Source organism: Tachyglossus aculeatus, chromosome X3 (genome assembly GCF_015852505.1).
Source record: "Tachyglossus aculeatus isolate mTacAcu1 chromosome X3, mTacAcu1.pri, whole genome shotgun sequence".
Classification (NCBI taxonomy): domain Eukaryota; kingdom Metazoa; phylum Chordata; class Mammalia; order Monotremata; family Tachyglossidae; genus Tachyglossus; species Tachyglossus aculeatus.
In genome coordinates, this window is record NC_052099.1 from 13,624,322 (window position 1) to 13,638,228 (window position 13,907).

Here is a 13,907-nt window from a genome sequence, read left to right on the forward strand (position 1 = left end):
GAGCTCATCAGGTTGAGTGTGACTCCAGTTGGATTTTGATGGGGCAGGGTGCCGGGGGAGAGTAACTGGCCCAACACCTTTTTAAAATTTAGATCTGAGAGTTTCCAGTCAGGGCTGAAAAGGTCCAAAGTAATAATGATAATAATAATGGTATTTGTTAAGCGCCTACTATGTGCCAAGCACTGTTCTGAGCACTGGGGGGGATACAAGGTAATCAAGGCTGTCCCACGTGGGATTCACAATCTTAATCCCCATTTTACCGATGAGGGAACTGAGGCACAGAGAAGTTAAGGGACTTGCCCAAAGTCACACAGCTGACAAGTGCTTTGCACATAGTAAGCACTTAATAAATGCCATTTAAAAAAAAGTGGCAGAGCCGGGATTAGAACCCATGACTTCTGACTCCCATGCCCGGGCTCTTTCCACTGAGCCACGCTGCAGTGGCTTTCCTGGGATTTTCTTTGAAGCCTTCCCCCATCTCTCTTAAAATCCCGCTCCCTTTTTGCCCTCCATTGAAGGTATCTACAGTCTTGAAAGCTTGGCTTTCTTAGCAAACTTAGAATGGAAAGATGAGCATGGACAAATGACATTTTGATAGTATGCAAAATTTTATTTTTGAACAAGAAATCAAGCCAACAATTTTAAATAATAAAACATGGCATAGTCTACTCTAGATACTAGTTGGTAATAAGTCAGTGTATCAAATTTATTTTGACTCCTGAAGTTCTGTCGTGACGCTCCCTACGGTATTTCTGTAGAGTGCTAATAGCGGAATCGCCTCAAATTTTGACTCCGAAATCTTGCAAGAGTGAAGCTTCTCTTTTGTGCTGGGCTTTAACTACTTTAAGAGGATCACAAACAGTACGGAACTTTATCAGAGCTACAAAATATACCATAAGGAATCTGTCCAGGCTTTTTTGGTTTTACTGTTGTTACACTGCCCACATTGAGATCAGCACAGAGCTAAGTAGTAAGCGAAGCTTCACCTTTAGCAGCACAATGAATGGCCTCAACAAAACTTCATTAGACATACAACCATGGTCTGCAAAACTGATTTGTCAAATAAAATTCAAAAAAAAAAACCTTTCCGTGGGTCACAACTAGACTGCTTTTCATTGTGCAACTCTCCTCAGGAAACATCATTTCCCGATTCACATAAAGAACAGAACACGTATCAAAGCCTTTGTTCACATAGAAAATGCCCTTCAAACAATTCAATGATATCATAAAGGCAAAATAATATTGAACTAAGTGAAGCATTTTGGCCCGGAGAAATGTTTCTATATAATATGCATACATAGTATATACACACATACACATACATACAGATATATACATTTTTAAACCGTGTGCATATTGGTTAGACGGCTAAATGGATTGGCTCAGTAAGGTGAAAAAAGTGTTCATTTTATATAAATACATGTAGTTATTGCTAATATGCTACACATTATGCTTTGACATGGAAGTTGTAGTAATTTAAGATTTAAAGCTGCCATATTGCCAGCTAACCCTGCAGTTAGCCAGTAAACATTCATTGTGACAACATGCCATCCAACTCCGAAGAGAAGCATTGATACCTAAAAATGAAAGGCTTATGTGCTGTCCCTTAAATTTTTGCCTTTTTTATATAAAAACAAGTCCAGTTCACCACAAGTTAAGAACAATCTGAGGAGGGGGTTGAAAGCAAGTTCAAGGCTGGGACGAGGAAGGGTGAGGTTCAGCATGCACTTACAATTTGCATTAATCTAGTCCTTTAAGTCATACAACTGGAATACAAAAATCAATTTAAATACAACTAGAGTAACTATAGTAGGCAAAAAACCCAACAGTGGACTAAGTTTGTTCAATATACCAGTAAACCCACCCTGCACCTTTGATTACCCACCGCAATTGTACTTGATGATTCGTCTATGCTTATTTTAAAGATACCTGCGTCATGAAATTTCATTCTCATTAACAAGATCCACCGTGTAAGAAAATAGTTCAAGTGTGAAATGGTTCTGAAACGCATTTCCCCCCATCACAACTCTCCAAACTTTCATTCACCCAGAAACCAAGCCAACACCCACTGAAAAAAGGAAAGGAGAGGGAAAGTGAGTTGGGGGAATGTTAGCTCACTAATTACAGCTGTGGTAATTCACAATGGCTTAAAAATTGGCCCAGAAGACGCCTTCGACATATAGCTACTATTAGAAACCAAACTCAGTCCACTTTCGGTTCACTGCTGCGAGACCAAAAAATATCCCATATATACATATAAATACAAGACTCCAGCTCTCTTTTATTACTTTTTCTGTTTGTTTTTGCAAGGCCCTAGTTATGTACTATAATTTGTATTTGCTCTGCAGCAATTACAAGAGGTAGGCATTAAGCATCAAAAAATGTCTGTTAGTACCCCATTGTTAGCAGTTCTCTGCACAACCCTATCAGATATTCTCTTCTGATGAAGAATTAATTAGCCTCTAGACTTGTGCAAGTCAAATTGGAAAAAGCTAATTTTAGCCCACAATTGTTTTTGGAACACTGAACATCTAAGTCAAAAACTTCTCTACTGAAGGATATTGTTATAGTGTTTGCTGCAGAGCATTCATTAAAAAAAAAAAGTGTCCTGGAACCATGTCCTTGATTATCTATTTTTTTTTTAAAAAAAGATACCATGTGGCCAAGACTTACAGGTGGATGTTTTTCACAGATGCAAGTGCCATGCAAAATAAATTAAAGTACAGATACCAAAATGTACAAGTAATAAAACTATCTAAGGTAGATTTTTAAAAGCATTTATATAAACATAATTTATAATACTTCTCTGTTTTCCTTTTTTGTCTTTTTTAAATACAGTCACAGAGCTGCGGTTATACATCGAGGATTTCCTCTGCCGTGCCTCCACAGCGTAACCTGTAGCGCCCCGTTCTCCAGCTGATAGTGGGGTCCCACAAAGCCGATAGGAAAATATATATTGTCATAGATTCTCGGATGAACCAAGCTACCGCATAATCAAGTTTTGAGAAACACAGAGCTCCACCCTAGGAATCACATAAACAAACACATAATCATTCTTCTATTAAAAGCCACATTTACATTATCGGATACATGGTTAGAAACAGAGAGCCCTGCTTCTACTGCCATAAATTCAAGACTTCTTCATTAGATTGGATTTACTATAGGGTGCAAATTGATCCCCTAAACTGGTTTTAACCTAAAAAAAATGGTATTTGTTAAGTGCTTACTATGTGCCAGGCACTGTTCGAGGTGCTGGATACAAACTACTAATAATAATAATGATAATAATAATAATGATAATAACAATAACAATAATAATAATAGCATTTGTTAAGTGCTTACCATGTGCACTGTTCTAAGCACTGGGGGGGGATACAAGGTGATCAGGTTGTCCCACGTGGGGCTCACAGTCTTAGTCCTCATTTTACAGATGAGGTAACTGAGGCACAGAGAAGTTAAGTGACTTGCCCAGAGTCACACAGCTGACAATGGGCGGAGCTGGGATTTGAACCCATGACCTCTGACTGCCAAGCCCGGGCTCTTTCCACTGAGCCACGCTGCTTCTCTAAAAATAAATAGACAGGTTGTCCCACGTGGGGCTCACAGCCTCAATCCCCATTTTACAAATGAGGGAACTGAGGCACAGAGAGGTGACGTGACTTGCTCAAGGTCACACGGCAGGCAGGTGGCAGAGGCGGGATGATGGGCACAGTCCCTGTCCCATGTGGGGTTCATAGTTTTAATCTCCATTTTACAGATGAGGTAACTGAGGCCCAGAGAAGTTAAGTGACTTCCCCAAGGTCACACAGCATGCAAGTCGGTATTAGAACCCAGGTCCTTTTGACTCCCAGGCCCCTGGATTTTCCCGCTGGGCCGCACTGCTTCTCCGGTACTACTTAAAAGTTCTCAAATATCTGGTAAATATGGTCAGGGAGCAAATTTCCACAAAGGCAGAAGAAATAGTAGGACACCTATTGTGAAGAAACCCTTCCATCTAAGCACCTAGGACAGTGCTCTGCACACAGCAAACACTCAAATACCATTGACTGATACAAGTAATAGAATACCCCATAAAGTCTATCCAGAGCCAGACTACAGATTATTTAGTTTACAACCAACTAAAAATCATTTTACGTTCAATACTCCACTTAATCTGAATAGCAGATAAGGAAGAGATTATAGCACAGACCACTTTGTTACAAAAAATAATAAGAACAAGCCAAGAGAGGAAGAGAGGGAGGAAGAGGAAGAGAGGAGAAAGAAGGGGAGGAGGAGAAGAGAAGAGAAAGAAGAGGGGAGAAGAGATGGAGAAAGAGGGGGAGGAGGAAAGAAAGAGGAAGGGAATAAAACAAGATTCCCACTCATCTGAAACATGCCTTTTTTAACAGTCTGAATAAAAGAGGCAAACATATCTGCTGTGCTAATAATCTACTTGTCCATAATTTATACTTGCCCTCAATGAGAATAAGCATTCCCGTTTAGTACTTCAAAAATTCCCCAAGCCCAACCCCAATTTCAAATTTTTCTTCCGATCATTTAAGTTTTTTTCCCCCCACTATCAGATAGTGAATTCCAGCTCCTTATACGCAACTGGGAGAGGGGAAAAAAGACAGATCATTCCACTTTATTTTGCGACAGAAAAATCGGGACCCTCTTGAGAGAAATTGAGGCAACTGAGATATTTGCCATCTTGTCCTCCAAACATAAATGGCAGGGAAGAGTTAGGGAGATCCAAAATATTTTCTTCTGAAAATTGTTTCTCTTTCAAGTATTCAAAATCTTGTACTTGCTCTAATTGAACTACAACATATGTTTAGATGACGTACTGCTACTGACCTAGTTTATTGCAAATCTCTGCTTTTACTTCAGGAAATTATTTCTTTTTTCTTAATATCTGTTTCACGCTATGTGTCGAACGTGGTTCTAAGTGCTGGGGTAGATACAAGTGAATCAGGTTGGACATAGTCCCTGTCCTGCATGCAGCTCATAGTCTAAGTAAGAGGAAGAACAGGAGAACTGAGGCACAGAGAAGTGAGGTGAATTGCCCAAGGTCACACAGCAAACAATTGGAAGAGCGGGGTTTAGAACCTAAGTCCTCTGACTCCCAAACCCATGCTCTTTCCATTAGGCCCCGCTGCTTTTCAACCTCTAAAGCCTGGCTCTAACAGTGCAATTGACTTTCCAAAACAATTTCCAAATGAAAACATTTTTAGCTCGATCATTTGTCCAGCAATTGCCAAACAACCCATTTATCTACATACCTGAACACCCCTGAGTTGAATGTAGTCAAATATAAACCAGGCCAGGCAGTGACACATGAAAAATACCATAATGTCCCATCTGAATACATGGTGAGCTGCCCATCCAATAATTAAACTGGCAACAAAGCATTCAGAAATTGGCTCACAGATGATCGTAGCGGGCAACATATTAATTCTCAACTTGGTCCATCTAAAAGAAAGGACATTCTTGAAAAACACAGCTCTGCTACGCAACAGGATTCAACTTAAAAATTAAACATGTTTTAACTATTTTTGGAACAGGCTCTGAGTTTTTAAACTAGTCTTAAAAGGTTTTTTTTTAAAGAAAAACGGCACGCCATAGTCATTTTATTCAATACTTTCTAAGTTCTGATAGTATAGTTTATTTGAAAATATGTTTTATAAAGGTCCCTCGACTTCTCAATGTGCACTAAATAACCCCCACAAACCCTGGCTGAAAAGTGGGTTTTTTTGGTTGTTCTTATTTGCTGAATCACGTTCTGGAAACATGCATTGCCCAATTTAAATTTAAGCCACACCAAGGAGTGGGAACAAGATACATGAATTTACCTGATCATTCTGGATTGGAATTGAGAAATTGAATATGACCCAGAATTTTGCATTGCAACTTGAGTAGCCATTGCAAACCTCCAACCTCTGCAAGAGAAGATGATTATCGAATGAGAACAGATTCTACCCTGATGTCAAGTATGACTGATAAAAACCTTATCCCAAACCTGATATATTAGGCATTTAGCAAATAAGTGATAACTGTTTTCCTTATTCACCATTCACAATTATGGGTTCAAAAAAAAAAAAGATTCCTGAATTATCTGCAAAATGGGAAACTGAAAAGTTAAACGCAATTCAGCATCTTCATCCATACTACGAATCATACAATGAGAACATTATTTTATTCATTTTGTTTTAATCCTGGAAAATAATCTTACAGGCCATACATCACCTTTAAGACTGAATTCTAAGTGACCAAAATCTGGGGGTGGGGGGCAATAAGCAATTCTGTACTAATGAAACACTTAACTTTCACAAGTGCATTTCCCCCAGACTTTAAAAGTGTTTTCCCTGAAATTCCAATTACACTTTAACATACTTCTAAAGGACTTTTAGTCTTCCCAAATACTCAGAAATTTACATATGAACCTGTTTAATTTAACATATCACAGACTCACCACTGTTTTGGCTTCTGAAAACTTTGGCTTTTGGCCCCAGTCTAAATGAGTCATTTTCTTACCTGTCCGCTATTGCTTTGGCCATAAAGTAGTCTTCAGCAATGTACTGGGCAAAGGCTATAAGTCCTCCAGCTAGGTCTAATACGTCCTTTCTCATCAAACAAGACATTCCCGTTACACATTTGAAGCCGGTTACATTGGCAGAAATATAGGACCTTGGGTGTGAAGTTCCAAAATAAACCTACCAAAAATGTAAAAGTTAGGGCTTTAATACCACCAATGTGCAAAGTAAGATCCTCATCCAATTATTTTAAAAAGGTTCATAATCTTGAACTCTACCACATTTGCACACAATATTTAGCTCAAAATATGGAGAACCAAGTTGGACGAAAAGATATTCAAGACAATACATAAACCAATGATTATTTCATAGAACAAAACAGTTTGTATTTCTTTCTCCTTTTCCAAAACTGAGCCACGAAACTACTTGAAAAGTTAATGTGGAAATAAACAGGCACCAGCCAAATGTAAGAGACACAAGTTATCTGTGATGGTGGGAAAAATAAACACACCAATCTAGGATGAACAAATTGGGGAAGGAACTGTCCCTCCCATTTCCCCACTTCTTCAATTGGCCCGGAAAGAATATTAATTCATAGCATAGGATATCACCAGCTGGGAGCCACTCTGTGGAAATAGAAAATAAACACCACCCCCAGAAAAAATGTAGAGCTCAAAGTGAGTTAAAAATTAACTTGGATTAAAACGAGTGACATCAGCCCCTACATAGACTTTGTCCCATTTACCATCCAGGAAGTAGTTTACTTGCCAGGATCTGACCCTCCTTTATATAAACTTGTCAATCTGGGAACTGTAACTTTAGCTTTCAACTTCCTTTAAACAATTACAAGTAAAAACGTTTGTCATTCTGATTCTTCATTATTTCATTAATGCTACATAACACGTCGATCACCCTACAATTTTTCTGTATCAATCAATACTTATTATAATGAATTCTTCAAGCTATCCCATTTAAAATTGCCCAACCGCTGCTCTCCCCCATCTTCGAAACCTTCCTGAAATCCCACTTCCTCCAGGAGACTATCTCTGTCACTATCCCAGATTGTGTCAACCCAATTGTCACCCTTGGCACTGATATATGTCCCCCCATATACACTACTCATTCATATATTCCTCTTTCCATCTTCGTATTAATAGCTGCCTGGTTTGGGGGGTAGGGGGAGGAGTTTGCTTGTTTGTTTCATTAGCCCTCGCTTTGTGCCAAGCACTATGTTAAGTACTGGGGTATACAAGATAATCAGGTTGGACACAGTCCCCGTCCCCCATGAGACTCACAGTCCAAGTAGAAGGGAGTAGAATTTAATCCCCAATGTACAGATGAGGAAACTGAGGCACAGAGAAGCCAAGTGACTTCTTGCTCACTCCCTCCCGTTTCATATCTGACAGACCACAGCTCTCCCCAGCTCCAAAGGCTGAGATCATATCTTTGCCAGGCGGTCTTACTCAAATAATGTCTAATCTTCCCTCCTTGTATTCCCCAGCTGATACCTTCTAGACTGTGAGCCCGTTGTTGGGTAGGGACTGTCTCTATATGTTGCCAACTTGGACTTCCCAAGCGCTTAGTACAGTGCTCTGCACACAGTAAGCGCTCAATAAATACGATTGAATGAATGAATGATACCAGATCGCTTCCATTCCCCTCCCCGCTCCCAGCATTTACATTGTATTTTCTATAACTATCCTTACCGTAATTTGTCTGTCCCCCGCACTAGACTTTAAGCCCCTTGCGGGCAGGGATTATGTCTTCTCTTTTGTACTCTCCTAACGCTTAGCAGATGGCTCAATAAATGTTACTGTCGATGATGATGACGACTACATGATGCAGGGGTGGCATTTTGAATGAACACAGCGTTAAGGAAAATTCGCGTCTTGGTATGCATAACCATTTCTTAAAACATCACATTACTTTCTACCCAGATAGATCCAAGTTACCAGAAAAATGGTCCCTAATTCCCTAACAGCCAGTGCTGAAACTAAGAAAGAAAAGCAAACAAAAAAACCCATTCCTCATCAGAACCCTCATGCTACACTTGGGAGCACGATTATGTCGAAGACTGGACTGGAGGCCAGGTATACCAGGCTCTCCCAGTCTCCCAAAAGCAGGGACTTGACTGGGCCACAGAAAGGGCCCAGTGATCTCCGTCGCCCTTTCCCTCCTGCACCCAGAGAGGTTTTCCCCAGGGGAGAGAGCACAGGACTGGGAGTGAGGAGACCTGAGATCTAATCCCTACTGAAAGCTCACCTCCTCCAGGAGGCCTTCCCAGACTGAGCTCCCCTTTCCTCTGCTCCTCCTTCCCTTCCCATCGCCCCGACTCCCTCCCTCTGCTCTACCCCCCTCCCCGTCGCACAGCACTTGTGGATTTTTGTACGTATTTACCATTCTATTTATTTTCCTAATGACGTGTTTATACCTATAATTCTATTTATTTTGATGCTATTGATGCCTGTCTACTCGTTTTGTTGTCTGTCTCCCCTCTTCTAGACTGGGAGCCCATTGTTGGGTAGGGACCGTCTCTATGTGTTGCCGAATTGTACTCTCCAAGTGCTTACTACAGTGCTCTGCACACAGTAAGTGCTCAATAAACACGATTGAATGAATAAATAAATGAATGAATGAATGAAAAATCACATCTCCACCGCCAACCTCTGGCCCGTATCCTGCCTCCGGCCCGGGACTCCCTCCCCCCGGCATATACTCTCTTCACCTTCGAAGCTTTATTAAAATCACATCTCCCCCAAGAGGCCTTCCCCAACTTCCCCTCTTCTCTCCTACTCCCCAGCACTTAGGTGTATAAATGTAACCCATTTTAATGTCTGTCTCTCCCTCCATCCTCAGCCCAGTGGGACCACGGGTCATAATTTGGGTCGGACAAGGACTACGCCCACCCTGGCGATATGCGTTCCCCGAAGGTCTCCGAGAGCCCGGGGTGGCCTGCCTCTACCCAATCCATTGCCAACCCGCAACCAAAACGCAAGAGGGGCTGGAAACAGGGTGCCCCAGTCTCTTTCTGGCCAAACTATTTTCATAACTGGGCCGACTGTACTAGAAAATTTCCTTTTACCAGAGCAGAGCTCTGGCTTACTCCATCACTGCTAAAAGCCTACTAGCCAAAATGCAGTTTTTACACACGTTACGACAGAGTTGGAGGTAATATGCGACTCCTTTTCTCCCCCTCTAAAGGATCAAGTCCTTTACTTCAACTGCATTTTTTACCTCTTCTGCTTACTACAGTGCTCTGCACACAGTAGCTGCTCACAATATACAATTGATTCATTTACAACTAGGATAACTGTTCGACTCGGATTAACAGATCCTGCACTGAAGCAACATGGTTTCCACGGAATGAAATGGCTACAACAGTCAGGTAAGATTTCATGCCAAAAACCCAAAACAAACCAAAAATTAGAAGAAGAACCACACTCACCTGTTCTAACGTGGCAGCGAAACCTTGTCTATCTGCAACATAGGGCAGTCCATGGACCAATCCTACTTTTTCTGTCATTTGGTTAACCATATCAGTAAGTGTATCTGGAATTACTACCAAAAAAGGAGGTGGAGAAAAATACCTTTAGAACATGGCCAGCACTGCCAGCACTGCTCAATATGCTAGGGTTTTTGTCTGTTTGTTTGTTTTTATTTGTTTGTTTGTTGTTAAGCGCTTACTATGTGCCAGACACTGTAAAAAGCGCTGAGGTAGATACAAGGTTGGACACAGTCCCTTGTCCCACATGGGGCTCACATTCTTAATCCCCATTTGACTGATGAGATAACTGAGGCACAGAGAAGTGAAGTGACCTGCCCTTCTAGACTGTGAGCCCACTTTTGGGTAGGGACTGTCTCTATATGTTGCCAACTTGTACTTCCCAAGCGCTTAGTCCAGTGCTCTGCACACAGTAAGCGCTCAATAAATACGATTGATTGATTGAAAGTCACACAACGGACAAGTCAGGGAGCCGGGATTAGAACCCAGGTCCTTTGGACTTTCCAGCCCCTGCTCTATCCATTAGGGCACTCTGCTTCTAGTTGCAACATTAACATACCACACAATATCAATTGCGTTAATATGAAATTACATCCTCCCATTTTTGACGGCTACCCAAATTCCACAAAGACACAATCTGAGAACACAAGTTAATGTATCAGAAAATTTACAGACTAGCAACAGCGTCTCACTTGCCCCTTTATCAGCCATTGGGAAATACAGAGTGTAGCTCAGAGGAGGTCTCCATTTTCCAAGCATTCACAGTTTCAGAACAATACTAGCAGAAAAAAGCCCAGTGATACGCGGATCAACACAGATTTACCCACACACCAAGGCACAGAGATATTAACACACCTACCCCGGCAAGCAGATATGGGGATGTGCCGGGTAGAAGGGAAGGACGGAGGAAGCAAGCCCTCCCGGGAGAAGATATTGACGAAAGGGGGAGAGAAGACCATCAGCCAGTGAAGAGGAAGATACATACACACACATGCAAGCACAGAATGGGCAGGCGGGGTGAGATGGGATGACACAGAGCAGGGGGATTAAAAACAGAGGATCGAGCAGAGGAGAAGGGAAAATGCGGGGAATTGACAAACAAATGACCATTTTTTGGGCATCGCTTTGTTAATTAAAAAAGAGACAGCCAATAGCCCACTTTCATATTGTACGTCGTCCCAATTTGGTAGTGTTCGACAAATAAATAGAAAACATTACCTCTGATTCCACTATCACAAATCCATATGAGGTCATATTTAGCAACTTCATATCCCGGCATTAAGTTATTAATCTTTGGATTAATGCCAACCTTTTTGCCACCTAAAGATTTAAGGACATGTACATGTAAATATGAGTTTCACTTTCTCCTTAACTTGTCTCCTTAACATGTGGCTTGGCAAGCATGCAAGCACTGCATTATAATAACAATCAATAAGTATTGTGGTATTTTGTTAAGTGCTTACTATGTGCCAAGCACTGTCCTGCCTGCCGGGGTAGACAGATACAAGATAATCAGGTCAGACACAGTCCCTGTCCCACAAAGGGGACACAGTCTAAGGAGGAGGGAGACCAGGTATCGAATCCCCATTTTCCATGAGCAAATTGAGGCACTGTGACATTAAGTGACTTGCCCAAGTTCATACCGCAGGCAAACGTCAGAACTGGGATTAGAACCCAGGCCCTCAAGACTGTTAGCTCATTGTGGGCAGGGAATGTGTCTGCTTATTATTGCATTTTCCTCTCCCAAGTGTTTAGTCCAGTGCTCTGCACACAGTACGCTCAATAAATACAATTGAATGAATTGTTGTTTGGCATACTTTATATGTGGGCACATCCCACAGACGCCTGTGTAATAAACTGCGATCTGTTCCAGAACCACTGGGAAAAATACTATATTGTATTAAATTCCCTTATGCGCCACAGTTAAACAGTTGTTTAATCTTTTTTAATTCAAAGCACAGAATTAACTCAATGAGTTGTGGTATAATTATGAGTCTCTGCAAGAGTTTGCAGAAGTAGAAGCTGGGTCTGCTGACCTAGGTAGTGGTTTTTCAAATTTAGTGAAGAATTGTGTCCAATTTAGGATGGAAACAGCCTTCATCTTGTCTTCATAAAGTACCAGGTGGCAAGTTAAAGACTTCTGAACACCTCTGCACACTTCAGAAATCCTCTCTCAAAACAGCCAGTCAATTGTATTAAATTGAGTGTTTACTGTGTGCGGAGCACTGTCCTAAGCGCTTGGGAGAGTGCCATATAACAAACACACTCCCTGCCCACAATGAGCTTCACACATGCTATGAATTCTCCTGTTTTCTTGACAATTGACTTCTGAGGCCCCCCAGTTTAGCTGATGGTAGAGAGACAATAACACCTCTCCATCTTCTTCAACACCTTGCAATGAAGCACTGGATTGTTGATGCTTGATGAGGTTCTCATTGCACAACAATTCCTCTGAGTGAGATGCAATTAATTTATGACAAGTCATCAATGACTTCTCTGGTTACTTACTGGGGGGGGGGGGGGGGGGTGTCTGTTGAAAAAATCTGCCACAACCTGAGGGTAGAACCAACCCAGAGCTTCATGGGGAGGACATGGATGTGGATTAATCTATAAATTTTGGCTCAGAATGTCAGTGGTTGGGCTTTTGAATAGCAACAGACTATATGGGTTGTAGCCCTGGCTTTTAAGGATCACGGGGTAGCCATAATCTGGGGTAAACCTGTAGATGAATGACTTCAATTTCCAAGAAACCTTTCTCATAAGATGGGACGGCTTCCTAAAAAAAGCCCCATATAAACTTAATACAGCTCAAGACTGAAAAAAACTTCACACTATATAACCTTAAAACAAACGTGTAGTGAACTCGAAAATGTTTTACTTACCTATAAACAATCTAGCATCCACATTTGGGTATTTGCCAAGCAGCTTTTTACATACATCAACAGCTGGATCATCGTGATCTTGTACACAGAGGAGCACTTCATACTAGACAAGGAAATGATGTAAATTAACAAATAACATATTTCAAATTAAGCACCATATTTAATGACCTGCAAAGAATAAAGAACCAAACTTCTACACACTAGGAACCCAAGTTAAGAAATGAGTCCTTAATAATGAATTCAACAAGTACTGGGGATAGGAAATATTTTAAAGCAATGGTCCCAGACTGTTTCATTAGACAATCTTCTGATAATTGGCCCCTGGCTGTGATCTGTCATTAGCACTCAATCTTTTAAAAAAAGCAAAGAAGTATACTAGAATTTCCATATTGGAGGGGAATGCTGCTACCCCCACCTTTTTTTAAAAAAATGACAAAATAACTAAAATTATCCGCCTTGAATGTTTCATTTTTAGGCATGATCAAACCACTCTCCAACCTGGATTTCCAAGGTACTACCGAATCCTTCAAATTGATTTTTCAATCTAAAAATCAACTTGATGGCTGAGATTCCACCGGGCCAAAAAGGAGATCAAATTTAACTGGATCCGGCCTATCCCGCCTTCCCCTACAAGCGGTCCTCCACTCAGCAATTGAAATAATTGTTCATTCCTTGAAAACAGATGCAATGCTGCTCAGGGTCATACCAGTGGTTCTCCATTTTTTTTTTATGGGATTTCTGAAGCGCTTACTCTAGGCTGGGCACTGGACTAAATGCTGGGGTAGATCGAAGTTAATCAGGTTGGGCACAGCCCATGCCCCACATGGGGCTCACAGTCTTAATCTTCATTTGACAGATGAGGTAACCGAGGCACAGAGAAGTCAAATGACTTGCCCAAGGTCACACAGCAGACAAGGGGTGGAGCTGGAATGGGCACCAGGTCCTGCTGACCCCGAGGCCCGGGCTCTAGCCACCAGGCCGTGCCGCCTCTCGCAGCCCGGTATTCTGTGT

The 13,907-nt window shown here is 41.4% G+C and overlaps 1 protein-coding gene across 1 annotated transcript in view; it reads right to left on the minus strand.

Moving 5' to 3' along the window:
- Positions 1 to 589: 589 nt before the first annotated feature.
- Positions 590 to 13,907, minus strand: part of UGCG (UDP-glucose ceramide glucosyltransferase) — a 73,588-nt gene continuing 60,270 nt past the window's right edge. The window contains exons 3-9 of the mRNA XM_038770239.1: positions 12,897 to 12,999; positions 11,233 to 11,334; positions 9,958 to 10,070; positions 6,514 to 6,692; positions 5,832 to 5,918; positions 5,262 to 5,451; positions 590 to 3,023 (exon numbers count right to left, since the gene is read on the minus strand). Coding sequence (XP_038626167.1) covers positions 2,853 to 3,023; positions 5,262 to 5,451; positions 5,832 to 5,918; positions 6,514 to 6,692; positions 9,958 to 10,070; positions 11,233 to 11,334; positions 12,897 to 12,999 — 945 coding nt within the window. The 3' untranslated portion in view covers positions 590 to 2,852. The remainder of the gene's footprint in view (positions 3,024 to 5,261; positions 5,452 to 5,831; positions 5,919 to 6,513; positions 6,693 to 9,957; positions 10,071 to 11,232; positions 11,335 to 12,896; positions 13,000 to 13,907) is intronic.